The sequence below is a fragment of the Malaclemys terrapin genome, chromosome 1 (assembly GCF_027887155.1).
Source record: "Malaclemys terrapin pileata isolate rMalTer1 chromosome 1, rMalTer1.hap1, whole genome shotgun sequence".
NCBI lineage: Eukaryota > Metazoa > Chordata > Testudines > Emydidae > Malaclemys > Malaclemys terrapin.
In genome coordinates this window covers 323,971,293-323,998,765 of record NC_071505.1, presented here as the reverse complement: position 1 = coordinate 323,998,765, position 27,473 = coordinate 323,971,293, and the positions used below count along the sequence as shown (strand labels likewise).

The window sequence follows — 27,473 nt, the reverse complement described above, 5'->3', positions numbered from 1 at the left end:
ACGTCACTGCAGCTACTGATCTGCCCTCACCCTAATGCCTTGCTCTGCTCCTTGTTTTTGCTCATATGGGGGAAGACTGAAAGGGCCAAATTCAGAAGTGATGCACAAGAGCTGGAATATACAAGTCAGTGAATGGGGATGTGCCTAAGCTGGTAAAATCCACAGGAACCAGTAAAAAGTGTAATTACAGTCAGATGTCTCAGTTTTGCCACCTGATCTGTCAGTCTTCTTGCAGCAGATTCCCGGTGCAAGTACATTTTTGGCCTCTCTTTGCTGTGTGGTTGGTTTCTTGCCAGAGTGATAATCAATTTGTTCCTGTACTGCCTCTACAGTGAGGTGAATATTTTTTCTATTGTGGATGAAATAAACTATTTTTTTAATTAACCCCTTTTTATTTTGGGTGGGAAAAATATGAAATATATTATATATATATTAAAAAATAGTACAAAGCAATCATTAATGTTATATGGTTTCTAGCCATCACAGGAGCAGGCACATACCTAAAAGAGGACTCTTCACTTACTCTACATTAAATACTGGTTATTAATAATTCTTTTTCTTGCATGAATGAGAAAGAAATGATGGGAAAAGGTGCAAAGCACATTCATTTTTATTAAAATGCATCCCCTATTTTGCCAGTGCAGCTTAATTGAATAGGTGGCAGTAGACATCTTCCATTATGCAGTACAAAATTACATCCGTTTCCAAACCGCTTTCCTCAGTTGTACTTTTTAACAATTATGTGCTCAATGCTTCTAGACATGAACAGTGTAAACTTAAGCATGATAAATGTTAGAGAGATACAGAAACCCTCTTGAACGCTAACAAAATATGAGCTGGAAAAATCAGAGTCATTGCCCACTTTTGCAAAGGAGGTTAAACATAGACTTCTTGTTGCAGAACTGTATTCATCTGCAAAGATGAAGAGTATTCGAAATGTCAAAAAAAAAAAAAGTTGCATGGAAGGAAAAGTAGTATGTAACAATAAAATGGTATTGTGTAATAATTTCGCCCTCAAGTGTTAACTATGAATGCCTGGGGCACAATCATAACTGGTGCACGGTGTGCATTTGACAAGGTGGTGTGTAATGTGGTACACTGGTTTTGTTCTTCTGGTGCACTGTACAAGAGGCCTGGTCTTCCTAAAAAGTGATGTGATCAGGGCCAAGTCTAGTAGGATTTTCCCCAAGAGCCTGATCCAAAATCCATTAAAGAATATAGGTGTCTCTCCCTTGACTCTGACAGGCTTTGCATCAGGCCCCAAATAGCAATGGGAAAAAAAAGGTGGGAGGGAAGCAAGTCTTCACTGCAGAAAGCAGAGCTAACTCATACCTTTGCCACACACCTTGTAGGATCATATATAAGTGTTAGCATGGGAAGCAAGGCAACTGGGTATCTACCAGAGGTAATCTGGAGGGTGATTAATGTATTGACATATTTGGCATACACATTTTATTCTGACAATATGCAGTTAGTAGCGTGAAGATCTATGTAATTAAAGTCTATGGATGCTGGGATACTGCCTGTGAGTAGATCATGTATTTAATATGGATTCATTTTACTATGTTGATTTAAAAAAAATAATTTTAACCTCAGACTATCCTTGCAACATGCTCAGCAATAAAACCACCATTCCCACAGGAGTATTATAATACTGAACACACAGCACTGTTAGACAGTAGGTTCTCTTCATAGGTATGATCAGACTACACCCCAAGAATAACATTCACTTTAATATCGGTTCCTCTGTAGGGTTTAAACTAATAACAACAAAAACTGTCCTTCATTTTCCCAGGAGGCAAGAAGAGTTTGAAGTAGTTATACTCTTCCACAACTCAAGCAAAAAAGAGCAGCATTTACTTTTCCCCTTGTCACTAGGCTCTCTGCTCCCCAACTCCAACTGCCTGCTTTCTTTTATGTGCAGCAAGTGGGCCAAGGGGTTAATGTACACATCACTAAACTCCTCCTACATCTCTGAAGACCCAGGAGAGAGAAAGTTGGGTTAGGGCTTTATTTGTCCCAGAGAGGTATGACACCCACCACATGTAACACAAACAAGGTTTTGCACACCTTCCCACCTGTCAGCCAGGCGATTACTGTTATTAGTTAGTTTTGCAGGAATTATCCACCTATCTTCCAATACATGGCAGTAGCTATTGTGCCGTCTGTACTACATATAGACATCTTTCACATCAGCCGCTATGGCCATATGCAAATTGCAGTATTCTAGGCGTCCAGGGATGAGAAGTGAAGGTGGTTTTGATACTGGATTAATGAATGAATGTGTCTGGTTATGTTTCATTCTCACTATAACCATGCTAACTGGTTAATGCTCATATTTCAAGTTTACAGGGATGTGATGGGATGTAATTTATACTTTCTATTGAAGTATTGCTACCCCCAAAAGGGTTAATTGGGGCTTACCCCTCTCTCACATCTCTGCCATTGAGCTGGGCATCAATATACAGAAGTTTTATTTCATGAATACATAGGTACTTGGACACTAGTCTTTTTAACCACAAAGGAAAGTTCAAGTGACCTCTGCATAACAGAAGGTTGCTTACTTCATAAAACATCTTTAAATCACTCTTTTGACATTTAAAATTAAGGGGTATAAAAGAATATGCTGCTTTTTCTTTTTATATGTATGGCAATTTACAGGCACAGCTGAAGATTTAAATACAATGCAGCATAAGAAAACATCTTGAAAAGCATTTGGAGATATTTTTGTGGACAGGTGGATATCATAGCTAGTTAGAGATTTTTACAAAGCTTCTTTCAAAGAGATGCATGACCACTCAGTCCATTTTCTCTTCTTGGAAGTAATCTGCATCATTCATATATTCTTCCAGATAATCATATCTCTGCATATAAAATAAAAACCATGTCAATTCATCAAGGACAGCAACTGAATGAAGCAAATACATTTCTTGTTGTGCCAAGCTTAATTCATAAACAAGAGCAGCAGCACTGATTCAGAAGCAGAGAGAACCAAAGCCTAATTTGGTAAGCCCTGCTCTACTCAGGTAATTTGTCCTATAGTGTTTCATGAAGCTTAAGAAATCAAAATAATGAAGAAAAACTGATCCTGATACAGAAACACTGTGGAGGCTTAGTACGATGTATTTCATGGGTATCTAGTGTACTTGCATCAATTATGCCACTTTTTATTTTTTAACTAAGACCCTGGTATTGTATCACGTAGCACAGTGTTTCTCAAACTGGGGTCGCCGCTTGTGTAGGGAAAGCCCCTGGCGGGCTGGGTCGGTTTGTTAACCTGCCGCGTCCGCAGGTCCGGCCGATCGCGGCTTCCACTGGCCACGGTTCGCTGCCTCAGGCCAATGGGAGCTGCTGGAAGCGGTGCAGGCCGAGGGACTTACTGGCCGCCGCTTCCAGCAGCCCCCATTGGCCTGCAGCGGCGAACTGCGGCCAGTGGGAGCCGCGATCGGCCAGACCTGTGGACGGGGCAGGTAAACAAACTGGCCCGGCCCGCCAGGGGCTTTCCCTACACAAGCGGCGACCCCAGTTTGAGAAACACTGATGTAGCACATGGACTGACTACTGCAGCAGCACATAATAAAATAAATACAAGAATAAAAACAAATTAATGTGTTACTAATAATGTTACATTGTGCATTTTTTATGACATTAATATGGGTTCATTTTGCCAAAAATATTCATGCTTTAAAAACTCATTTTAAAAGGGCCCTACTATTTCCATTGGAAGTTGTCCATTTAAACAGACAAGCAAAAATGGGTCCATTCCAAAAGAGAGGTGGCCTGAAACTCACATTTTTGAATGGAGGAGAATAAATGGCCAAAGAAGCTGAATTTGCTTGGAAGTATGAATTTGAAATCCAGTGGAGGAAAGTCTGTCAGACAAGTATATAAGCTGGAAGTATTTTAAATGGCCCAAGCAAAGCCCTCCTTTATCTCTGATTTACACTCCTTTGGGTCAAGTTACTGTGCCTTTCCCAATAGTCAAACTCACACATTGTCACTATTAATAAAAGTTCTACAGGCCAAATTCCATTCTCAGTTACACTTGTGTAACACTGTTGCCTTCATATTATGCTTTGAATTACACCTGTGCAAACTCAATCTTTAACTGTAATTGGAACCAAATAAATTATTTTGCTGGTGCTGTGGAATAGAATCCAGCTCCCCCATCTTACCTGTCCAGCAGTGCTAAAAAGAGTAAAAATCAGTAAGGGACTTGCTTACTTTTGTGACTAAAATCAGACTGATTATTTGCAAGGAGCAGCTTTGTTCTGTAAATAGGTACTATTTTTGAGTCACTTTTCAGAGCAGAACTGCATTTTATGGAAAGTTATTACAAGTCTTGCATGGCTGATGTCTACCCTTTACCATCTTGAATGAACTACAGTAGACCACAAACGCACAACTTATTGCTTAGTTAAAACATGGACATTTTATTTAGCATTACTGTCACTACCGCCTTTGATACAAAGGAATTAACTCAATGACAGATTCCATCATACCTCCTGAATCCAGCCACTCTCTTCCAATTGACTGAAAAGCCTGTCGACTGTGTCTTTGACTGGCTCATCCTGAATGCCCTCCACCTCTGTAACTGAACAGCAGCGCTGATACAACTTGAATTTAAAATGTTTCAGATTATGATAAACCCTTGTACGATTTGCACACACGCTGCCAACCTTCAAAACCTATATAAAAAAAATGAACAAACTTGGTTATCTAAGATAAATTAACATGAAGCAATGATCATCTTGACAATAAAATGCATGGCTAAATCAGTTTGGTATTTTGAAATAATGAACTAAACAGCCTTTGATACTATATGATTTACTCTATTTTATAAGCAATGTAGCCCCCACATTCTTTGCACCCTAAGCATGCAGGGGCAACGGCTGGTGATTCAGCGCAACTGCAGTTCCATCTGACCCTGTTCCTCAAGAACCACTACGCACAGCTCTGCAGGAACAGTGAAATGCTACCAGTAGATCCACCTGAGCAACGCTTACAAAATCCCCTAATGTTTGGAGGAAAACTGATTAAATCCTTTCTCATTTATACTTACTACCTGCTGGAGTCATAAGATGTAGCCACTTCAACATTCATGGAATTAAAATGTATGAAATAAAGTCTGGATTTATTAAGAATAAAAGCTCAAAAGCCTAAAAAGCAAAAGCTATATCAGGGTCACACTAAGGATGCACAACCATTTTGAACATTCAAGAAATTAAAAAAAAAATCTCCAGAGATGCACCAAATCCACCTACATGCATGTTAACTTTCTCCTCTTGCTAAAGCCTATAGAAGAGTTTGACAAAATATTGGCTTTAAATATAACCACAAAATACACAGTGCATGTATTGTGGCTAAGTTAGCAGCACTGTGGGAACCTAAACCCTTGTATTTCACACTCATCACTATTTTACACCTGGGAAGCCTCCGTGATGCAAATATATAGATGTTGCATTTGATGGCCTTGTATATTTAACAGTATGTGACTCAGTGATATTTACAGATAGGCAAATGGTAAGTATACATGCATATACACAGACAGTTATACAGGTTTTAGCTGTAGTAATATTACATACAGGCAAGTGCACAGATACCTATTAAGTAGTTGGAACAGATTTTATGCAAAGCTGGTATTGATGAAGAATGATTATGTTCAGGTAAACACATAGGTGTTATTAAGAATGAGTGAAATTCACCATGAGACCCCCTGCATCCTTAAATCCACGTTGAGATCATGAGGGGAAGTTATGGGTGGAGTAGCAGTTCAGGTGTGCTTATGCCTCCCGTAGATTCCACAGAAGGGAGCTTCATGCTAGTTCCACATAGGTGGGTGTTTTGAGTGGCTATAGGGTCACATCAGAAGAGGGATTTATCCAGTAGGGGTCGATACTTTAGCCTATAGGTTGGAGTAAAGCCTCTGGGAACAAAAAAAAAAAAAAAAAAAGCCTACAGCTGCATCTGGCCTCTGTTTTTTTGTGGATTTTACCTTCCCAGCCCAGCTGCACTTCTCCTGCACACAGCTTGGGTAACTCGAGCTTTATGCAAGAGAAATGGATTTCGCTTTATGCAAGAGAAATTGATTTCACTTTATGGCAGTGGTTCTCAGCCAGGGGTATGTGTACCCCTGGGGGTACGCAGAGGTCTTCCAAGGGGTACATCAACTCATCTAGATATTTGCCTAGTTTTAAAATAGACTACATAAAAAGCACTAGCTAAGTCAGTACACACTAAAATTTCATACAATGACTTGTTTATACTGCTCTATACGCTGAAATGTAAGTACAATATTTATATTCCAATTGATTTATTTTATAATTATATGGTAACAATGAGAAAGGAAGCAATTTTTCAGTAATAGTGCGCTGTGACACTTGTATTTTTAATGCCTGATTTTGTAAGCAAGTAGATTTTAAGTGAGGTGTAGACAAATCAGATCCTGAAAGGGGTACAGTAGTCTGGAAAGGTTGACAGCAACTGCTTTATGGTATACTAATAAGAGATTGACATCTTTCCAGTGCAGTACAGTATTGTTTTAGCTTGAGGTTATTTTTCTGTTTCTTGTGTGCAACAAGTACCTAACTGGCTAAGGCCCACTGCTCCTCAAAGTAGTGTGTTTAATTCAAGCTGTGGGATTTGTGATCTCAGATTGCATGTATTTTTGCTTAGCCATATTATAACTGCAGGATTTTCTCTTCTGAGTCATAAAGCGATGATACATTTCATTGTTGTTGTTAATATTCTGAATATTTTTGTGTGTGGCTTAAGTGGTAGCTTACGGTCTTTTAAACCTTAAGCAGGCTAGGTTTTAACCGAAGTCTACATCCTAGCTTTTCTGTAAGCATTTCGGTATGTGTCACTAAATGTTTACCTACGTGAGTGGTCCCAGCTACTTGACCTCATTCTCCACAGCAAAGGTTGGTACTTGCTGTATTTATTTTGTTGGTAATTATTAGATAGATAGTAGAAATTTAGGACTAATTTTCAATGGAATTCTCTGTAATTCCCGTCATTAAAAATACAGGGCCAGATCTTCAGGTAATGTGAATGAGCATAACTTCAGTGGAAACACATCATTTTAGGATTTGTCCCATATGCAGTGATTGCAAGTACACTGGCTTGAGGTCCAGGATTTGCTATAGCTGTGATTCTGCAACTGACTGCATGTGAGCAGACTGCTGCATCCACATGGAGACCCACTGTTCACCCACCCACAACAAACTGCAGGATTAGGACTGGTGTTTGGGTCCCAGTGGTACTGCAAGAGTTCAAGTCCAGAAACAGTTGTAAAGTTTGGGTACGTCTATACTTACCTCCGGGTCCGGCGGTAAGCAATCGATCTTCTGGGATCGATCCCGGAAGTGCTCGCCGTCGATGCCGGTACTCCTGCTCCGTGAGAGGAGTACGTGGAGTCGACGGGGGAGCCTGCCTGCCGCGTGTGGACCCGCGGTAAGTTTAAACTAAGATACTTCGACTTCAGCTACGTTATTCACGTAGCTGAAGTTGCGTATCTTAGTTCGAAGTGGGGGGTTAGTGTGGACCAGCCCTTTGAGGGCTTCAACCTTTATGCCTCAAAGAATGCTGTAAAAATCACTGGAAACCTGGGGAATCCAGCTTCACTTGCTGCACCATCCCAGAATGCCCAACAATTAAGAGCTGGATTATGGATATTTATGGGGCATTTGAGAATAACATGTGTATTCACTATATTCACTATCTACCTTGTTGAATTCAGCATATTATTTTTGTATTAACTAATTCAAAGTCCTTTAATTTTTTCATTTTACCTTGAAGTTTCCCCAATATGGTACAATTTTAATATTACAATCTACACTTTATTGATTATAAATAAAGGGGGGGAATAGCTCAGTGGTTTGAGCATTGGCCTGCTAAACCCAGGGTTATGAGTTCAATCCTTGAGGGGGCCACTTAGGGATCTGGGGCAAAATCTGTACTTGGTCCTCCTAGTGAAGGCAGGGGGCTGGACTCGATGACCTTTCAAGGTCCCTTCCAGTTCTAGGAGATAAAATAAATTAATGGAGATATCCTATTTATTTATTTATCTCTGAAAACATTTCACTTTTTTTAAGCAAGAAAGATTTTGTTAAAGTTACCAAAAGCTTCTTTAGAACTCAGCCTTGGAAAAAGTCTATAGAGTGCATTCATTCTAATGTTAATTTCAGAAATCTCACTGACTTTTTCCGAATGCTTAATTTATCTGTGTTGGGTGGCTCAACTAGCCAAACTTGTTATGCCAGTTGATGTGGAATGCACAGAGTGACTTGACCACAGAGAAGAATGAGAAAAGACATACCACAACTGTCATGTTTACTACCAAGTTGGCAAGCAGAAGACATGGTCCAGATAATAGGGCACATGGCAGCAAAGCAAAGCACTAACATCTATAATGCTAAACTAGATGTGACATCTTGGCGTAACCAAGGAGGGGGTAGGAAAGAAAAAGAAGGCTATGCACAAAAAACAAAAATAGTCACTGGAAATGTAAATAAAATAGCAACCACACCCACTGCCAATAGATATGAAAAGAAAAAATCCAGAGATCAGAGAAAAAGAAAACTGTACTTGTTACAATTAAAGGGGGTGTACTGAGGTGCAGAAGAAAGGACTGAAGTGAAGTTTTCATCCTCTCTCTCGGGTGCTTTTATATAGTTTAAAAAACAAACAAACAAACCAACCCAACCAAATTACAGAATACCATTCATTCTGATCCACTAAGGCTGCACTGACTTTTCTTTCAGTCAGTTATTTTCCTGATGTGCCAGTTTAGCATTGTGCTGTCCTCTTGCAGTTGAGCTAAGTGACACGAGAGCAAAGACAGGACATTTGGGTCAACAAGCTGCAGATGAAACCTCCAGCACGGTACCAGTGAGTAGCACCCATTACTGGCCGGATTATGGATCACCATAGGAACAAGGAGGTAGTGTGGGCAGCTTCCAAGGAGCCACTGCTGTTTACAGTAGCAAAATGGGGCAAATTTAGTGTCATGTAACATTCCCTGGTTTGTTTCGTGGCCTCTGAACTAGACCGTACTTCCTCCTCATTCCCCCAAAGGATGCATTTTTGCAGATCAGGATGCACTATGATGGTTAAGTGTTAAAAAAAAGAAAAGAAAATCTAAGCTCCAAGCTTTTGATATTGAGTAGTCCAAACCAAACTGAGAAGATGAACTGTAATGAAAGTAACTCTATAAATTCAGTCTGGCATTGTACGTCTGTTCCAATTTTTAAAATGGCCTGTGCTCTTAACTGGGATAACAGGCCATCCAGGAGGTGCCCCAATAAAGAAGATTCTGTTTGGTGACACATGCAAGACCTGGGAAGTGTGGAAACTTCAAAAGATTATTCTACTAAGATGTGCTGTATGCTGTGGGTCCAGGGATTAGTCAAAGTTTTGTTTCTGTATCTTTGTGAACTAGAGATTGCAATCTAGCTACATGGGGGAGGGTTACCGAGCTTCATCCAGGAACTAAAGTTAGTAGCAGTTGATTATTAAAGAGCCCACGATAGGTAAACAACTCTAGAGAAGAACGAACAAATTGCATATACAGTAACTCCTCACTTAACGTTGTAGTTATGTTCCTGAAAAATGCAACTTTAAGTGAAATGATAAATGAATCCAATTTTCCCATAAGATTTAATGTAAATGCGGGGGGTTAGGTTCCAAGGAAATTTTTTTGTGGCAGACAAAAGGTATTATATGCTGTACAGTACTGTACTGTGGTTGGGAAGTGCCCCTGGCTTACCCCACACAGGCACAGCCCACTGCAGGCAAGGGCGCTAGGAAGCACCTTTGCGGCAGCAGTGGCAGCTTTCCCGGAGAAGAACAGGCGCCAACTTTGCCGGGGGATGCTCCAGGCCCGTCTCTTCCCGTCCCCGCTCCATTCCAGGCCCACCTCTTTCCACCCCCACTCCACCTCCTCTCCAGTGCACACCGCATCCCTGCTCTCCTCCTCCCTCCCAGCGCTTCCCTGCCGCCAAACAGCTGTTTGGTTGTGCTTAGGACTTTCTGGGAGGGAGGGGAAAGAGTGGAGACTCAGCGTGCCGCCAAACAGCTGTTTGGCGGCAGGGAAGCAGTGAGAGGGAGGGGGAGAAGGCGGAGAAGAGGAACTTGTGCAATGTTCCCTTGTAAAGTTGCTGCTCTTCCACAGAATCTTACAAGCAGTGGACAGAGCAGGCAGCCGAACGACGTTATAAGGGAGCATTGCACAACTTTAAACGAGCATGTTCCCTAATTGAGCAGCAACGTAACTTTGAAACAATGTTAAGTGAGAGGACGTTAAGCGAGGAGTTAATGTATTTATTCAGGCTTGGCTCAAGAGGCCCAGCAGACAGAGTTTGAATACAAAGGGTCAGCCTGAACTGGCTGAGTATTCCTCAAACTGACATGTAATTGTAACCAAGGGGGCAAAACCCTGCTGGATGGGTTTGAAGAACTGGAAACTTACTAGGATTTCCATGTGATAGGTAACACCTTGTAAGCTTATTATGCATATAAACTGTTTATTGTTTTTTGGTATGTTAACTCTGTAATGCTTTTGTCCTAAAAATAATTGTACTGAGTCTGTGATAGCTGGCTGGTCATTGAGAGCGTGAACTACAGGTGCTGGATTCAGCTCAGATGTGCTGGGACAATCATAGTAAACTGCAGAAGGACTGAAAGCCAAAATTCCTGGTTTGGAGGCCCAGACCTAAAGGGGCATCACCCACTGAGGAGCGATGGCTGGAGTACCAAGATTAATAGGCACCCTTGAGCAGATGATAAAGGGAGAACCATGACACTTTTTACTGACTTTTTTCTGGTCTTAAACAGGGAATAGAGATTACATCCTTGTCCTGGATAATTCATTACCTCCTTGAGTTTAGGTGGGGGTTTTTGATGTCTGCCCTTGGAGACCCAATTGCTGCCCTCGGGAAACAATACAAGATTTACGATTGGACCGTAACACACTCTACACTGACTTTGTCCTCACAGGTCATTAGGATTTATTGCTGTCCTATGACAGATAAAGCAAAAGAAGAAAACTAGATTCAGGGACTTGCTCCCATTACCCTGGTATAGAATAGCCCGAATCTGTTAACTGTCAGGCACACTACAAGGCTCATCTATTTTCTCAAGTTTTCAGTGAACTGCAAGTTATGGTCTTACTGATTATTTGATTTAAATGTTGTGGATTGGAGTAAGTATGGATAGGTTAACTAGCTGAATGGGATTAATTTCTTTATTTTTAAATATCTATGCAAGTGCCTAGAGCAGGGGTAGGCAACCTATGGCACTCGTGCTAAAGGCAGCACACAAGCTGATTTTCAGTGGCACTCACACTGCCCGGGTCCTGGCCACTGGTCCAGGGGGCTCTGCATTTTAATTTAATTTTTAATGAAGCTTCTTAAACATTTTATTGTTGTATGTAAAGTAAATAAGGTTTTTAGTTTAGTTATATATTACAGACTTATAGAAAGAGACCTTCTAAAAACGTTAAAACGTATTTCTGGCACGCGAAACCTTAAATTAGAGTGAATAAATGAAGACTCGGCACAGCACTTCTGAAAGGTTGCCGACCCCTGGCCTAGAGCTTTAGGATAGAGGATTTCAAATATGAATTTAGAAGAAAAGAATCAAGTTTTGGCAATTTACAAATGATGCTAAAATAGTGTTGAAAATTTATTCAAGAAACTGTGAAAGATATGGATTAATAAAATTCAAGAAGTTCCCTATAAAATCAGATTCAGGTAATCTAATAGAGAAATTACGAACTATGCTTATAAAAGAAATATTGATATTCGTAGAAAGTATTTTTGGAGTAGACTTCATAGAAGAAGGTGTAGATAAACCTGAGATCATGCATGAAATTTAATATTAATTTTCCAGTTTATGGTGGAAATATATGTATAGTGTTTTCACCAGGCTTTGGTCAATCAATAAATTACTTGCTTCCTTCTACCCAAGGTTCTTCCAAGGTTGTAGCTCCAGTAAGGTAAAGAATGATGGTGAATAAAGATTCAGACATCTAAATTCAGGGCAACTAAAAAAACCCACCCCCATGCACACCACCTTGGGGGATTAGTTATGATGATGGGATCATCTCTCATTGTTTCATCATCTGAAACGTACAAAGCACCAACCAAGAACACAGAATTAAAAAAAAAAAAAAAAAAATTACCTGTTTGTCATGCAACATAAAGTCATCTGTTTCCAAAGTTCTATAGTTGTACAGCTTTCCTGACAGCAACACAGCAAACTTACAGTACCGATGCAGTTCACAAGCTTGACAGGATCTATTTATTGGAGTCTTCATTACTATGCGGACTTCAGGGTAACAATCCACTCGCTCCTACAAAGATATATTACATAAAACTCTTCAACAGGATAGCCCCTAAACCAAGACAAAAACTCTTGACTACGTGAGGTGCTGAGTGCCCTCAACTCCAATGTCTTAGGGGCACTAACCAACCCCATTCATATTTCCATTTATTTCACTGTATTTGATCCTATTTCAATTATTCTCCTCATTCATATGCATGAGACTGAATTATTTCACACTGATTTCATATTCTAAGTTGTATGAATTACATTGTGAATTTCTTGGTTTCTTTAAAAGAAATCTGCAAACATTTATTGTGACAGTGTAACTGTCAAAAGATGCTCTTTGAAGTGCATGTGTGGGGCATTTACCAAGTCTGTGGGACAATCATTAATACATCTTTCAGGGCAGAATCTAGCTAGAAATACAGGAAAGCAGCCATGATGTATTTACACACTACCCCTGAATACTCGGATGTGTATTATCATGTAGTTTGTGCAACTAACTACTGGATACACATACAAAAATCACAGCTAATTAAGATCATGCCCCAAAATATGGAAAGACAAATAGTTATTAGGATTTGTATTTTCATTTAGGAGTAGAGTCTATGAATTTTTTTTTTTTTGACACCTGGAGCTACTTTATTGACCAAGACAGAAGCTAGATACCTTATATCGTTCTTTCCAGCGACTTCTAGAGATTAAGTTTTCAAGACGAGGTTGAATAAAGCGATCATCCAAATAATGGAGTGAGGTTACCATTTCTTGTGCATATCTCTTTCGCCTCGTTCCATCTGTTCAAAAAAAAGTCACTATAATACAATATATGATGTTCAGTGAATGCATGTTTTTCTTCCAGCTACAAAATCTTCAGGGAGATGAGGAGACTACACACTGAAAAGCATCCATATAATTATTTACTGATTGAAGAACGGTAACCTTAATGATTATTAGGGATATTTACAATAAAATCTGTTGTCCAGGAAAGCTACACAAATCATTAAAATTAACTTTGATATATTCATAAAGACACCTGTCCACAGCAGGTGCTGCAAAATAATAAAAAGAAGAATAGAAATAAAAACTCAAAATATGAATGAACTGCTCAAACAAAGATCATTCAATCTGAGAACAGTTAATCTCAAAATATAACCACTCACACTTATCAAAAGTCTGAAAAAACAGATGCTCCTGTCCTTTTCCCTACAATGTTTGTAATATAATTGCTTAATGAACTATATTTATACAGACCCGTTAAGTTAATTCTGAGACAAAAAGTTATGTGAAGAGGGAGTTAAGGTTGGGAGTACATGATAGTAACATTACACTATTGTAATTATCCCCAAAACATTTATTACAAACAAAGGAAATCAGAATATTATATTAAAAAAGAAGTTCAAATACGTTAAACATATAAACAATCTCAACTTTCCATTCTTAGCGATGTCATACTAAAATGCACTAATCATTATTCTATCTGGTCACAGATTAGATTACAATGGATTTTTAAAACACGTAGGTTCCCCCACCACTTTTCCTGCTCAATAACATCACAGAACAAATTAAAGTTGGATACACTGGTCTATATAATCATCTCTTTACTGACTGTTTTGCCTAATTATCTTAATTACAACTAATTTCCTCAAATGTAGCATATGTGCAAACTTTCAGTAAATTTTAACTATGTGGAAGGTTTGAAGAAATAGTGCCTCTTAAATCAATTATTAAGATAGTTCAGGAAAAAGTGTGACACTGTGCTAAAATGGCTCATTTAAAAAATATTTTTAACTCAAACTAATTAATAGATTTACTTGTAAGTCCTTTTTGGAAGATGTTGTGTGTGACGAATATAGAGTAATTCAAAGATTCATAGATTCCGAGGCCAAAAGGGAATACACTGTGATCATCCAGTCTGACCTCCTGTATAGCACAGGTCACAGACCTTTCTCAAAGTAATTCCTTGAGCATATCTTTTACAAAAACATCCCATTTAGATTTAAAAGTGGTCAGTGATGTAATGTTCCAATAGTTAAATTATTCTCAGTTAAAAATTTGCACCTTAATTCTAGTCTGCATTTGATCATGTTATACCTTTCTTTACTAAACTGAAGAGCTAATTATTAAATATGTGTTCCTGAGGCACATTGTAGTCAAGTTACCCCTTAACTTTTTCTCTGTTAAACTAAACAGACTGACTACCCTGAGTCTACATCACTGTAAGGCATGATTTCTAATCCTTTCATCATTCTTGTGGCTCTTCTTTGAACCCTCTTCAATTTATCAACATCCTTCTTGAATTGTGAATGCCACAATTGGACACAATATTTCAGCAGCAGTTGCACCAATGCCAAATATAGAGAGAAAATAAATTCTCTGATTCTAACTCAAGAGTCTCCTGTCTATGCATCCAAGGACTGCATTAGCTCTTTTGGCCACAGCATTGCCCAGGGAGCTCCTGTTCAGCTGGTTATCCACCACAACCCCCAAGTCTTTTTCAGAGTAACTGCTTTCCAGGATAGACTCCTTCATCCTGTAAGCATGGCCTACAGTCTTTGTTCCTAGACATATAAATTCACAGTTAGCCATATTAAAGTCCATATTGTTTGCTTGCACCTAGCTTAACAAGCGATCCAGATTGCTCTGTATCAGTGATCTGTCCTCTGTTATTTACCACTCCTCCAGCTTTTGTGTCAACTGCAAACCTGATCAGTGATTTTGTGTTTTCTTCCAGATCATTGATATAGATCTTAAATAGCACAAGGCCAAGAACTAATCCCTACAGGACCCTACAGTACATCTACTTGATGATGACTCCCTGTTTATAATTACATTTTGAAGCAGTTTTTAATCCATTTAATGTATGCCATGTTAATTTTATATTGTTCTAGCTTTGTAATCTAAATGTCATGCAGTCAAATATCAAGTCAAAACACCTTACAGAAGTATATAACAACAATATTACTTTGCCCAACCAAACTTGTACTCTTATCCAAAGAGGATGTCAAGTTAGTTTGACACGAACTATTTTCCATAAATCCATGTTGAGTGGAATTATATTTAAATATAATTCTTTATTAATCAAGCCTCATATCAGCCGAATCAAAGGACAAATCCCTGATACAGAGAGGAACTCATCCAGATTTCAAAATACTTTCCAAACCTTAAAGAATTAAGCCCTACAGCACTCTTTTTAGGGTTTGTCCAAAGTGACTTTGTACAGCGCACTAGCCTGCTGCACACACTCACACCCTGGCTCCACTGTGATGCACAAAACTCCACCAAATCCTGTAGGAACCTAAACTCAATCAGTGTCTAAGTTTTCCCTAGATGCCCATGTTTCCCCCTCTGAGCATGCGCACTGCTGCCTCCCTCAGCTTCTAGATATCTATCTCCCAGCGTAAGCACAAGGGCGATTCACAAACAGGGAAAGACAGATATTGGTCCACTTAAGTCATATGTGGGGCCCTAAAAGTTAGGCATTGCAACGCTGAGCATCATGGCACCTAAGGGCAGTCTACACTTCAATATAGCTGTGCCACTGTAATGCTGTAATGAAGACACTTTAAGCCGACTGGATAGCGCTTCTGTCGGTTTAGTTAATCCACCTCCGTGCGAGGTGGTAGCTATGTTGGCAGGAGAAGCTCACCAGCCCCCGAGCAACGTAGTTATACTGAAGTAATTCTGTAGTGTAGACCAGGGCTAAGTCCCTTCGTGGATCCCACCCAGAGGCTTTGTCTATACTGACAACTGAATGACAAAACTTGTGTCAGTGTTAAAAAAAGGTGTTAAAAAAAATAAACACAAAAAACCCCCCCACACACACCCGAAAGAAAAGTTTTGTGTATGAAAAGCGCTAGTGTGAACAGCGCTTTGTCGGCAGGAGCGCTCTCCTGCCGGCAAACAGCTGCTACACTGCATGTCTTTTAGCAGCACGGCTGTGTTGCTAAAAGGTGCATAGTGTAGACAAAGCCTAAATCTCTACACAACCAAACCCTTAGATTATTCTCCGCACTTCGCAGATGGAATAAACTGAAGCAGACAAAGGTTAAGTGATTCGCTTAAAGCCACACAAGCAAGTCAGTGGCAGAACTGGGACCAGAAAAGACGGTCTCACCTTTGTAACTGTTGTTCTTCGAGATGTGTTGCTTATATCCATTCCAATTAGGTGTGCGTGCGCCACGTGCACGATCGTCGGAAGATTTTTACCCTAGCAACACTCGGTGGGTCGGCTGAGGCGCTCCCTAGAGTGGCGCCCTTATGGTGCCGGATATATGTCCCTGCCGACCCAGCGCCCCCTCAGTTCCTTCTTGCCGGCTACTCCGACAATGGGGAAGGAGGACAGGTTTGGAATGGATATGAGCAACACATCTCGAAGAACAGTTACAAAGGTGAGTAACCGTCTTTTCTTCTTCGAGTGCTTGCTCATATCGATTCCAATTAGGTGACTCACAAGCCTTACCAAGGCGGTGGGGTCGGAGTTAGATGTCGCGGAATGAAGGACCGCTGAACCGAATGCTGCATCATCCCTGGAGTGCTGCACTATGGCATAGTGGGAGGCAAAAGTGTGCATGGATGACCAAGTCGCTGCCCTGCAGATCTCCTGTATGGGTACATGAGCCAGAAAGGCGGAGGACGAAGCTTGAGCCCAAGTGGAATGGGCAGCGAATCGTGTAGCTAGGACACTAGCCAAGTCATAACATGCACGGATGCATGAGGTAATCCGAGACGAGATTTGCTGCGAAGAGAGCGGGAGGCCTTTCATCTGGTCTGCCACTGCTACGAACAGTTGGGACGTCTTTCTGAATGGCTTCGTTCACTCGATGTAAAAGGCAAGAGCCCTGCGGACGTCTAGGGAATGTAGCTGTTGTTCCCATCGCGAAGTGTGCAGCTTCGGGAAGAAGACCAGGAGGAAGATGTCTTGGTTGACATGAAAGACAGACACCACCTTAGGGTGGAAAGCGGGGTGTGGTTGCAGCTGTACCTTGTCCTTATGGAACACCATATACGGTGGGTCCGATGTGAGGGCCTGAAGTTCTGAGACTCGTCTCGCCGATGTGATAGCGATGAGGAAAGCTGTTTTCCAGGACAGGTACAGAAGCGAGCAGGTGGCCATCCGTTCGAAGGAGGCACCCATGAGTCTAGATAGGACTAGGTTGAGGTCCCACGTAGGGGCCGGATGACGAATTTGCAGGTACAGGCGTTCCAAACCCTTGAGGAACCTGCTGACCATGGGACTGGAGAAGACTGAGCGCCGGTTGTCGCCCGGGTGGAAGGCTGAAATCGCTGATAAGTGTACTCTGATAGATGAAACAGCTAGGCCTGGCTGTTTCAGGGACCACAGATAGCCTAGGATGGTAGGTACTGGCACCTCCAGAGGGATAGTATTACTCAGAGCACACCAGCACGAGAAGCACTTCCATTGGGCCAGGTATGTGGACCTAGTGGAGGGCTTTCTGCTCCCCAAGAGCACTTGCTGCACGGAACTGGAGCACCGCCGCTCAGATTGAGTCAGCCATACAGCATCCATGCTGTGAGGTGGAGGGACTGCAGGTCTGGATGACATAACCTGCCGTGTTCCTGAGTGATCAGGTCCGGCCACAATGGTCCAGCCACACAAGAGGAATTGGTTCGGTCACCGACAGATCGAGGAGTGTGATGTACCAGTGTTGTCTGGGCCATGCTGGAGCGATTAAGATTAAGCGGGCCTTGTCTCTGCGTAACTTCAGAAGGACCTTGTCGACCAATGGAAACAGAGGGAAGGCATAGAGCAGGTTGTCTTCCCACGGTATCAAGAAGGCATCCAACAGGGACCCCAGGGAGTGACCCTGGAGAGAACAAAACACCTGGCACTTCTGATTCTCGCGAGAGGTGAAAAGGTGGGAAATCCCCACCTCCGGAAAACAGAATGGATAACGTCCAGACATATTGACCACTCGTGAGCAAGGAAGGACCTGCTGAGGTGTTCTGCCAAGGTGTTCTGGACTCCTGGGAGAAATGACGCCACCAGGTCGATTGAGTGCGCTATGCAAAATTCCCAGAGATGTATGGCTTCCTGACAAAGGAGGGTCGACTGCGCTCCGCCTTGCTTGTTGATGTAAAACATGGCTGTTGTGTTGTCTGTGAAGATCATGACACAACGGCCCTTCAGATGTTCAGGGAATACCTGACACGCTAGGCGTACTGCTCTCAGTTACCTGACGTTGATGTGCAGGGATATTTCTTGTGCGGACCAAAGGCCTTGTGTGCGAAGGTTCGCGAGGTGAGTGCCCCAGCCCAGAGAGGACGCATCCGTGGTGAGGACTAGAGAGGGCTGTGGGGCATGGAATGGCATCCCCCTGCAAACAAGGTTGGGGTTTAGCCACCAACTCAGAGAGGACAAGACCTTCGTTGGCACCGTCCAAACTGTCCCGGCCTGGGTGGTATACTGACGAGAGCCAGATCTGTAGCGGCGGAGGCGTAGTCTGGCATGTTTGGTCACGAAGGTGCACGAGGCCATATGGCCCAGAAGACTGAGGCACGTGTGTGCTGTTGAGGTTGGGAAGCTTCGGAGGGCGTGGATGGAAGCGGGTCTGCGGTAGGCATGCCCGGGCGAGATTCGAGTCCAGGACTGCCCCGATGAAATCTATTCTTTGGGTTGGCTCCAAAGTGGACTTTTCGGCGTTGAGCAGCAGGCTCAGTTGTCTGAAGCAGGTCATGATGAAGCGAACGTGAGACCGCACCTGTAGCTTGGAGTGACTCCGAATGAGCCAGTCGTCGAGGTATAGAAACACTTGGATCTGATGTCTGCAGAGCCAGGCCGCTACGACAGCCATACATTTCGTGAAGACCCGTGGCGCTGTGGAGAGGATGAAGGGGAGGACCGCAAATCGGAAATGCTGCTGTCCAAGCACAAAACAAAGGAACCGCCTGTGCGGTGGGTAGATCGCTATGTGGAAGTACGCATCCTTAATGTCAAGGGCGGCGTACCAGTCTCCAGGATCCAGGGATGGGATAATAGTACCCAGGGTAACCATTCATTTTACCATGAATTTGTCGAGTCCGCATAGGTGGTTTGTGCTGCTTCTTGGGCCGTGGGGACAGCGAGCGGTGCCACGTCTGTACTGGTGCTGGGTTGCTCCGGTGCCAGAGTCGCGCTTCGGACCGACGGTGCCTAGTCTGCGCACGGTGCCGAGGGCACTGGACTAAGTGCCGCCTCCATCAAGAGCTGTTTTAGACGGAAGTCCCGCTCCTTTTTTGTCCAAGACTTGAAAGCCTTGCAAATGCGGCACTTATCAGGCTGATGAGATTCCCCCAGGCACTTCAAACAGGAGTCGTGGGGATCTCCAATAGGCATCAGCTTGAGACAGGCCGAGCAAGGTTTGAAACCCGGAGACTTGGGCATGAGCCCTGGTACCGGGCAGAGGAATGGGGATAAACCCCGTTTCCTCAACTTATATACACTATATCTACAAAATTCAGTAAGAACTACTCTAAACTTACTAAACTGGTAAACTACACTAAAGAACTATCTATAATACAACGAGTAAGCTAGGGATGTGGAGGTCAGCTATGCCGCTCTCAACAGTTCCAATGACCGTCATGGGCGGTAAGAAGGAATTGAGGGGGCGCTGGGTCGGCAGGGGCATATATCCGGTGCCATAAGGGCGCCACTCCAGGGGCCACCGAGAGTTGCTAGGGTAAAAATCTTCCGACGATCGTGCACGCAGTGCGTGCACACCTAATTGGAATCGATATGAGCAAGCACTCGAAGAAGAACCCAGGAATTCTAACGCCCAGACCCACACCAACTACCAAATATGACTTTCTTATGCATAAATACCATAATGTTTTACCCCACAGGCATTACATTTTCTGCCATGTAATGTTACTTACCATACAATGAGCTCAAAAAAGTGTCATCAATTGTGTTGATGAGGAAAGCTTTTACAACTCTTTGGAAGTGGACATAATGGTCACAGCGAGAGACTGGAAAAAATGCAACCAGATAAAGCAATTAACAGTGTAAAAAAGCCTCACAAGCAACAAATTCATATACAGACCATACATGTTTCATGCAAAATTTGATAAAGAGGTACCTAATCTCAAATACTATAAATGCAATTTTTTAAATCAATTTTTCAATTATTATTTTCAAAATTTCAATTCAAGATATACAAAAACAGAGGACTTTTGAAGTTAAGATCTTTCATTTAAACAGTGCCTTTCATTCCAAACAATATCAAAGAACTTTACCATAGAAGCCACACACACCCACCCCCCTTCCATTACCTGATTATACTTTGGAGACAGGGGTGTAACACAAATTCTCTATAACAGCACATGGCAATAACACAGAATAGTTAATGATAGAAAGCAAAGGATACTGTATCCAAGAGAAACTGCAGGAGGAACTTTAGGTAGCTACCCAAGAATAGTAATTACCTACAACAGAATACAGCCAGAACATTAGGGTTAACATGGCTGATTTTGAGGAATGCAGCAAGAGTTTTAGGAACCACAAGAAGCAAGAAGTTTCGTGTCTCAATAGGAATTTGATACCAAACATCAGGGGCTGAATAATTTACCTCACATCTAACTGAAAATACAGTTACAGCACCTTACCAACCCCGCCCCTTCCCCCCCCAAAAGCCCACAAAACCCAGTAAGATAAAGGAATAAAATGACTGAGTATTGTTATGGAAGCTACAATGCCTCCACAATAAGCTATAGCATTTTTGAATTTTAATTTTCTACTTTCAAGCTATCATGCACTTTCGCACTATTTTGAGCTAATATAGACAAGTTCTGATAAACACCAAATCATGGGTTTACAAGCAAAGTACTCATATCAACTTGTGGCTTATTTTAACCTTACAGCGTGGAATGTAATATTCCAGTAATTGGAATTTTGATGTATCCAGTTCTTTCCCTTGTGGTTGGTTTTCATCCTCAGAATGTTCTGCACATTCTTCTTCATCCTCAACTATAAAGTCTTTCATACTATCATCATCATCATCAATGTCACTGCTTGCTGTTGGTGTGAGGGGTAAAGGATAGGATGATTCTTCTATTATTTCCACATCATCATCAGAATCCTAAGTAAATTAAAAACATCTTAAAACAAACCATCATTTGAATACTTCCCCTATGAAATTTTCAACATTTGCATTGCTTAGTAAAATATGCAATTTTGTGTATAACACACACACACACTCTTGGCCTTTGAATATTGCATGTTCAATTAACAAGAAAAGATTTCAATTGACTAACAGTCCAAACAAGAGAAAGTTTACTTTCACATGTAATTCATATAGATCTCTGTTCTTACGTCTGTCTGTAGCAGTTTTCTTAGCTCTAGAAGTCTAAGCTACCTCAATTAGGTAGCATGTTCCTCCATTGAGGAGGTCTGGCAGCCCCCTCCAATGTCTCTGTCAAGTCCTTTTAAAGAAAAGGAATTTTAAAAGAAAATAAAAAATTATGGGGAGAGAAAAAAAAAAAAGGGAACGTATCCTTAACTATTTGGAGAAGATGGACAGATGAGTTCTAAGGAGTTCAGTCTTCTGGCTGACTATGAGAACAAACACAAGGAGCTCTTCAGCCCTTGGCAATAAAAAAAAATAACCCCAAACTAAAGGCATCAGAGACAGTACTACTGCATAGTTGCAACATGCATCCGCTGAAAGTGTAGGGGATGAAGCTCTTGCAACTTTTGGGGAGCTCCCAACCTATCTTGAGAGTAAAATTCTGTGAGGTGATATGTATGAAAAAACAAAGTATTGAATTTCAAAGGTAAAAACATACCACACAATATTTACTATTACTGGATGCCCGAGTTGATCTTTGTCTTGCGAGTTCTTTCAGTTTTATTAGCCGCTTCTGTTTCCCATTAGTCAAGTCTTCTTCTGTAGTAGGGGTTTTATATTGCTCCTGTTCTTGAGAACACTCATCTTCATCCATTATACAATAACGTTTAGCAAACACTTTTCTAACAGGGATGTCACTATCATCACTCCTGTCACTGTCATACATTACAGATGTGCTCGACCTCTTACGCTTCCCTGGAGTGATGCAGTCATCCTCCACATCCTCTACGACTGTGTCATCATGGCCTTTCTCCTCATGATCTGAAAGATTAAACCTCTTAACTACAGTTTCTTGTTTTTCAGCCACTTCGTCTTCTGATGTAGAGGAGAGTCGTTCATCTTCTGAAGCAGATGTGAGTTCTTCATCACTATCAAGCAATATGGTCTCTCTTTTAGTCCGCCTCCAATCAACCCGAGATTTGGATGCTGGTTCTTCTATTCTTGTATTCCTCCTTGTTTCATATCTTCTGATAACTGGTTTTGTTTCCATTGAAAAGCTACCGCAATAATAAAAAACAAACTGTATTTACCAAAAAACCCGGAGTAGCTATGATACCAAGATATTCAAAACAGTATGCATTATTAATCTAATACATCTATGATTAATGGTCTATTGCTTAGAGAAGCTCTCAGACAAAAGGGCTGAGAGTGCACAGCAATAATTTCATGGTACGACATACCTTATAATAATGTTATTGTTATTAAGAATTACACACACACACACACACACACACACAAACAAACACCAGGCATTAGAAACAGAGGAAAGTGAAACCCACAAATAAAATGGAGAAAAAAATCCCATAATTGAAAAGTTTTAATTTAAATTTTACATTTACATGTACAGTTAAGATGTTTCATCAACCTTAACTCTGCCCCTTAGTGATGTCCAGAGGAAGGGCATGTGTAAAAAGAATAGAATAGGAAAATACTACAAGAGACAGGTATCCATACATCTCATTTCCTTGGTAACAAAAACACTAGAATGCTTTACTCTTACTGTGCAAACTCTGGCTTCTGTATGACCCTTCATTCAGACAACCTTATGCTGGGATCTCTGCATTACACCCAGCACAGTGACTGTTTGACTGGGAGTTTCCTTAGTTTATTCCAAATTCACAACTCTTCAGCTCCTCAAACCCCCGCCTGGGGGTGCAACAGAGCAAGGGCTTTTCAGTCCTTAGCCGCCTGGGGCCAAACGAGACTGCAAGGAACTGCACGGTAACTGGGGCAGCAGCTTTTGCAGTGCGGGGGGGACAATGCAGCTCGGACGCCTCGGCCGGGCCTTACGTGACCCCCTCCCCGACCGCCCGGGGATGACAGCAAGGCGGGAAGGCGGCGGGGAGTTGCCGCGGGCTCGATGTGCGGGGAGGGGAGGGGAGGGGCGGCGCATCGCCACGGCCAGCGCCGGTGTAGCGGCCCCGCTAATAGCCCAGCCCGGGGCCCGCCCCAAGGAGCGCACCGCGCTGGCGGGCAGGTGTAACCGTCAGCGCCCCCCGCGGGGCCAGTCCCTCCGGGGGGGCTTTCTCGCGCCAGCCCAGTCAGGGCACCTCCCGCCTCCCCGAGGGGAGGGGGTCAGACAGGGCCCCCCCTCCCCCGTTACGCACATTTAAAGGCTCCGGCCGCGCGCACCCCAGGAATCCCCGCGCCGAGTGCCGTTGCTCCCCCAGCGCAGCACCCGGACCCTCCCACCTTCAAGTGCAGCGGCCTCGCAGGCAGTGATTGGCGCGTCCCGCCTGTCACTCACTCCCACTCGGTGTTGACGGAAGTGCTGGGAGGCCGTTGGAATGGGGTCACGTGACCTGGCATGCTGCCTGCCTGGGCCAGAGGTTGAGATTTAGGATGATGTCACTGCCGGGGTGGGAGCTGTTTCTCTCCTACGCAGAAAGGTCCCCCGGTGTTGGTTTGGATGGAAGGGGCTCTTGGCCTGGGTGTGACTGGCACTGGGTTGGGCAGGGCGGGGGAGAAGAGATAGAGAGAGAGCAAGTACCTGGGGGACCAATACTAGAGCCAGGACCCTCTTGGCTCCAGCTGGGGGACAGGCTGCTGGAGCCAACCTTGCCCAGTGGGGGTAGGGAATCAGCACATCTTTGACTGGCCAAGGCAGTGGAAAAAGACCTGGGCGTGTGCAGGCCTGACCTGGAAGAGGCATGGTGACCTAAAGGAGACAAGTTTCAGAGTAACAGCCGTGTTAGTCTGTATCCGCAAAAAGAAGAACAGGAGTACTTGTGGCACCTTAGAGACTAAGGTGTTAGTCTCTAAGGTGCCACAAGTACTCCTGTTCTTCTTTTTCTAAAGGAGACAGTGGGCAGGGGGCTGCAGCGCCCTCCGTTGGCCCTCTATGCACATCAACCCAGGGACTATGATGAGAATTGCAGGCAGAATATGCTTCACTTGAGGGAAAGGTAAAGTAGTGGGTGTGCTTCTGCCTGCATCAGAGTCCACTGGAGGCCAGGGTCCTGACCTGGCTCCGCATCTTACCGGGGCTGTGCCTAAATTTATCCACCCAAGGTTCTTTCCCTGGCTGTACCACAAACTTCCTCTGTGGACTTTGACAAGTCATTTTGAAAGTGTAGGCTCGATTCTCCATCTCCCTGAACTGCATATCATCATTTATACCAGTGCTGAGTGGGTGTAAATGCTAGTATTGTGTTTTTGGAAGTGTATTACACCCACTTTACACCACACAGGAAGGGCAATGCAGCCCTTTGGCTCAGTTACCCATGCCAAAGGAATACAGCAACTTTTTTCAATTGATTGAGGATTTTATTTTGGCTTTAAAGAGTAGTTTAGGCTATTTTGTAGGCTGTTGACAAGTATTCTCTATTGTCATGCCCTTCCCCTTCCCCTCACCCCCCTGCTTTATTGACAGAATTGCATTTATTTTTCAGATAGTAAAGATTTGACTATTACTGCCCTTGCCACTGTAAAAATCTACTGCAGTTTCAAATTTTGTGGTGTAGTGTAATCAGTGGATAACAGAGAGATGTAAAGAATCATTAAATATTTAACAAATATTTCAGAAGAGAGATATGATGTTTTCTGTATCACGCAGTAAGGCCTATTAATATTTTCAGAACAAGTTCATGTTGTCAATGATACTTAGCTGTCAAAATTTGAAACCTTCCCTTATGCTGTGTTTTACTATTTAGTTTTGTGTCACAAGGTGGATCAAAATCAGCCTTGTAAAAGGACCACAGCCCAGCTCCTCAAATGTTTTTAAGCTTATGCTCAAATAAATTTGTTAGTCTCTAAGGTGCCACAAGTACTCCTGTTCTTTTCGCGGATACAGACTAACACGGCTGCTACTCTGAAACCTGTTTCTAAGAGCCTAACTCCTATGGAAGTCAATGCTTTGTTTTGGGGATCTGCACCCAGTTTCATATCTCAACTATTTATAAATTCACAGTGATAAGGCCAGAATATATCCTTAGGTCACCTAGTCTGATCTCCTGTATATTACAAGACATTAAATTTCACCAAGTTACGCCAGTACTGAGTCCAATAACCTGTGTTTGACTAAAGCATATCTTCCAGGAAGGCATCCAGTCTTGATCGGAGAACATGAAGAGATGGAAAAATCCATCACATGTCTTTTCTAATCGTTATCATTCTCAGCTCTGGGGCCTGATGTTCAGAAGTGCTGAGCATCCACAGTGCTCATTGATGTCAATGCTCAGTACCCCAAAAGAGTCACTTCTATAGTGCTTAATTCTGTTCCTGTTCAGCTAATGGCAAAAATCCTTCATTGACTTCTATTAGCAGGATTGGTCCCAAACCACTAGGAAAGGAACTATTAATAACAATTTTGTTTAGTTTTACAATACATTAACTTAAATTGGTGAATGTATTTCTAAGTAGATTTAATCACATGAAGAGTTTGAAGGGGGAGTAGCAAGCTGTGTTTGAGTTACAGGTCATTAAAAAAACCACTGTCCTGATTTGAGATGGTCTTTTTTTCTATTGTTTTTGTCTCCGTCTAGTTTAAATATAATTTGAATTTTATTCAACCTTTGTACAAACAAAACAAAATCAAAACATTCTCCTTTGCCTTCAGAGCAACCCTGACAATTCTAGTTTTCCAGCCCATATAATTTTGGGTTGGAAATCAAATCTTTACAGAGGAAGCTAGTTGCAGCCCTAACTGTGGAGTAGCTATAGCCGCTCCATAATATTGCACATCTGGTGGTGATATCCATGTGATAAATTGCATTTTTCATGCACTTTTGACCACTTAAGCTGCACTCTGCTAAGTATTCTATCCTCCTTGGGACTTATTCAAAACAGTTGTAACCTCCCACAGAAATGTTTCTTTTGGGATAATCTCCGTAAGTCATGGCTTTGCCGCTTGTAAGTAATTTGGCTATTCTCAATGCATGCCATACTCTATATTTAATGCTAGTCCTACTCCGAAAGTCAATACAGCAGGGCAGTATTTAGATATACACTAGATATATATAAATAGTCTGTTTACACACATACATAGAAGAATATATATTTTTGGACCAAGATTAGCATTTTATAGTATGGAAACCATCAAGTTGTTTGTTGGGTAGGAAGTGAGACTTCATGACCTATTGTTCTTTAGCTGGAACAAATATTACAGTTGCACTGATCTAAGGTGTGTTGATAAATATTGAATCTTGTTCTCAATTTTATTTACAGGTGTAATTGTTATGTAGACATCTGTGATAAATAAAAGGGGGGATAGCTCCCTTTGATGGACAGCCAGTTAGTTGTAAAATCCCTCTTGGTTGCTGTTCTTTACTTGCTTTATCTGTAAAGGGTTAAAAAGTCCCCCAGGTTTAAAAAAAGAAAAAGAAAAAAAGTGGGCCCCTGACCAAAAGAGCCAGTGAAAAGGTAGAACTTTTCAAAATTGGGAAAGAAACTTTGCCTTTGTCTATTGTTCTCTGGGCTGGAGGGACAGAGCAGCCATGCTATAAGCAGCTTAAGCCAGGTCTGATCATAAATGATCAGATCATGTCTAGAACTACTTATCTGAACTCCAAATGTGTAAGTAAATCAGAATGTTTAGCTAAACACGATTAGGGTTATTTCTTATTGGCTTGTGGACTCCTCTGTGCTAACCCCAGATGCTTTTGTTTGCTATAGTCGAAGTTTGAAGTGGGCTGTAGCCCACGAAAGCTTATGCTCTAATAAATTTGTTAGTCTCTAAGGTGCCACAAGTACTCCTGTTCTTTTTGCGGATACAGACTAACACGGCTGCTTCTCTGAAACCTTTGTTTGCTTGTAACCTTTAAGCTGAACCCCCAAGAAAGCTATTTTGGGAGCTTGTTTTTTGGA

At 42.1% G+C, this 27,473-nt stretch overlaps 1 protein-coding gene across 2 annotated transcripts; it reads right to left on the bottom strand.

The window, feature by feature from the left end:
- Positions 1 to 587: 587 nt before the first annotated feature.
- CCDC82 (coiled-coil domain containing 82) lies at positions 588 to 23,851 on the bottom strand. Of its 2 annotated transcripts, none has more exons than XM_054015604.1 (8): positions 23,777 to 23,851; positions 22,108 to 22,666; positions 21,182 to 21,401; positions 20,200 to 20,292; positions 12,997 to 13,121; positions 12,185 to 12,355; positions 4,503 to 4,688; positions 588 to 2,864 (listed from the first exon to the last, which is right to left on the bottom strand). In XM_054015604.1, the coding sequence occupies exons 2-8, from the start codon at positions 22,657 to 22,659 to the stop codon at positions 2,799 to 2,801; spliced, it is 1,413 nt and encodes a 470-aa protein (XP_053871579.1). In that variant the 5' UTR covers positions 22,660 to 22,666; positions 23,777 to 23,851; the 3' UTR covers positions 588 to 2,798. The 2 variants fall into 2 exon arrangements, with proteins under 2 accessions (XP_053871579.1, XP_053871580.1); XM_054015605.1 differs by lacking the exon at positions 23,777 to 23,851 and adding an exon at positions 23,170 to 23,747.
- Positions 23,852 to 27,473: the final 3,622 nt, after the last annotated feature.

Excerpts from the sequence above, each read along its gene's own strand:
- CCDC82 (XM_054015604.1), bottom strand. The coding sequence starts at position 22,659 with ATGGAAACAAAACCAGTTATCAGAAGATATGAAACAAGGAGGAATACA. Across the intron at positions 21,402-22,107 it reads GTAATAGTAAATATTGTGTG|GATTCTGATGATGATGTGGA; the intron begins GTATGTTTTTAC and ends TAATTTACTTAG. Across the intron at positions 20,293-21,181 it reads GGAATATTACATTCCACGCT|TCTCTCGCTGTGACCATTAT; the intron begins GTAAGGTTAAAA and ends CATTTTTTCCAG.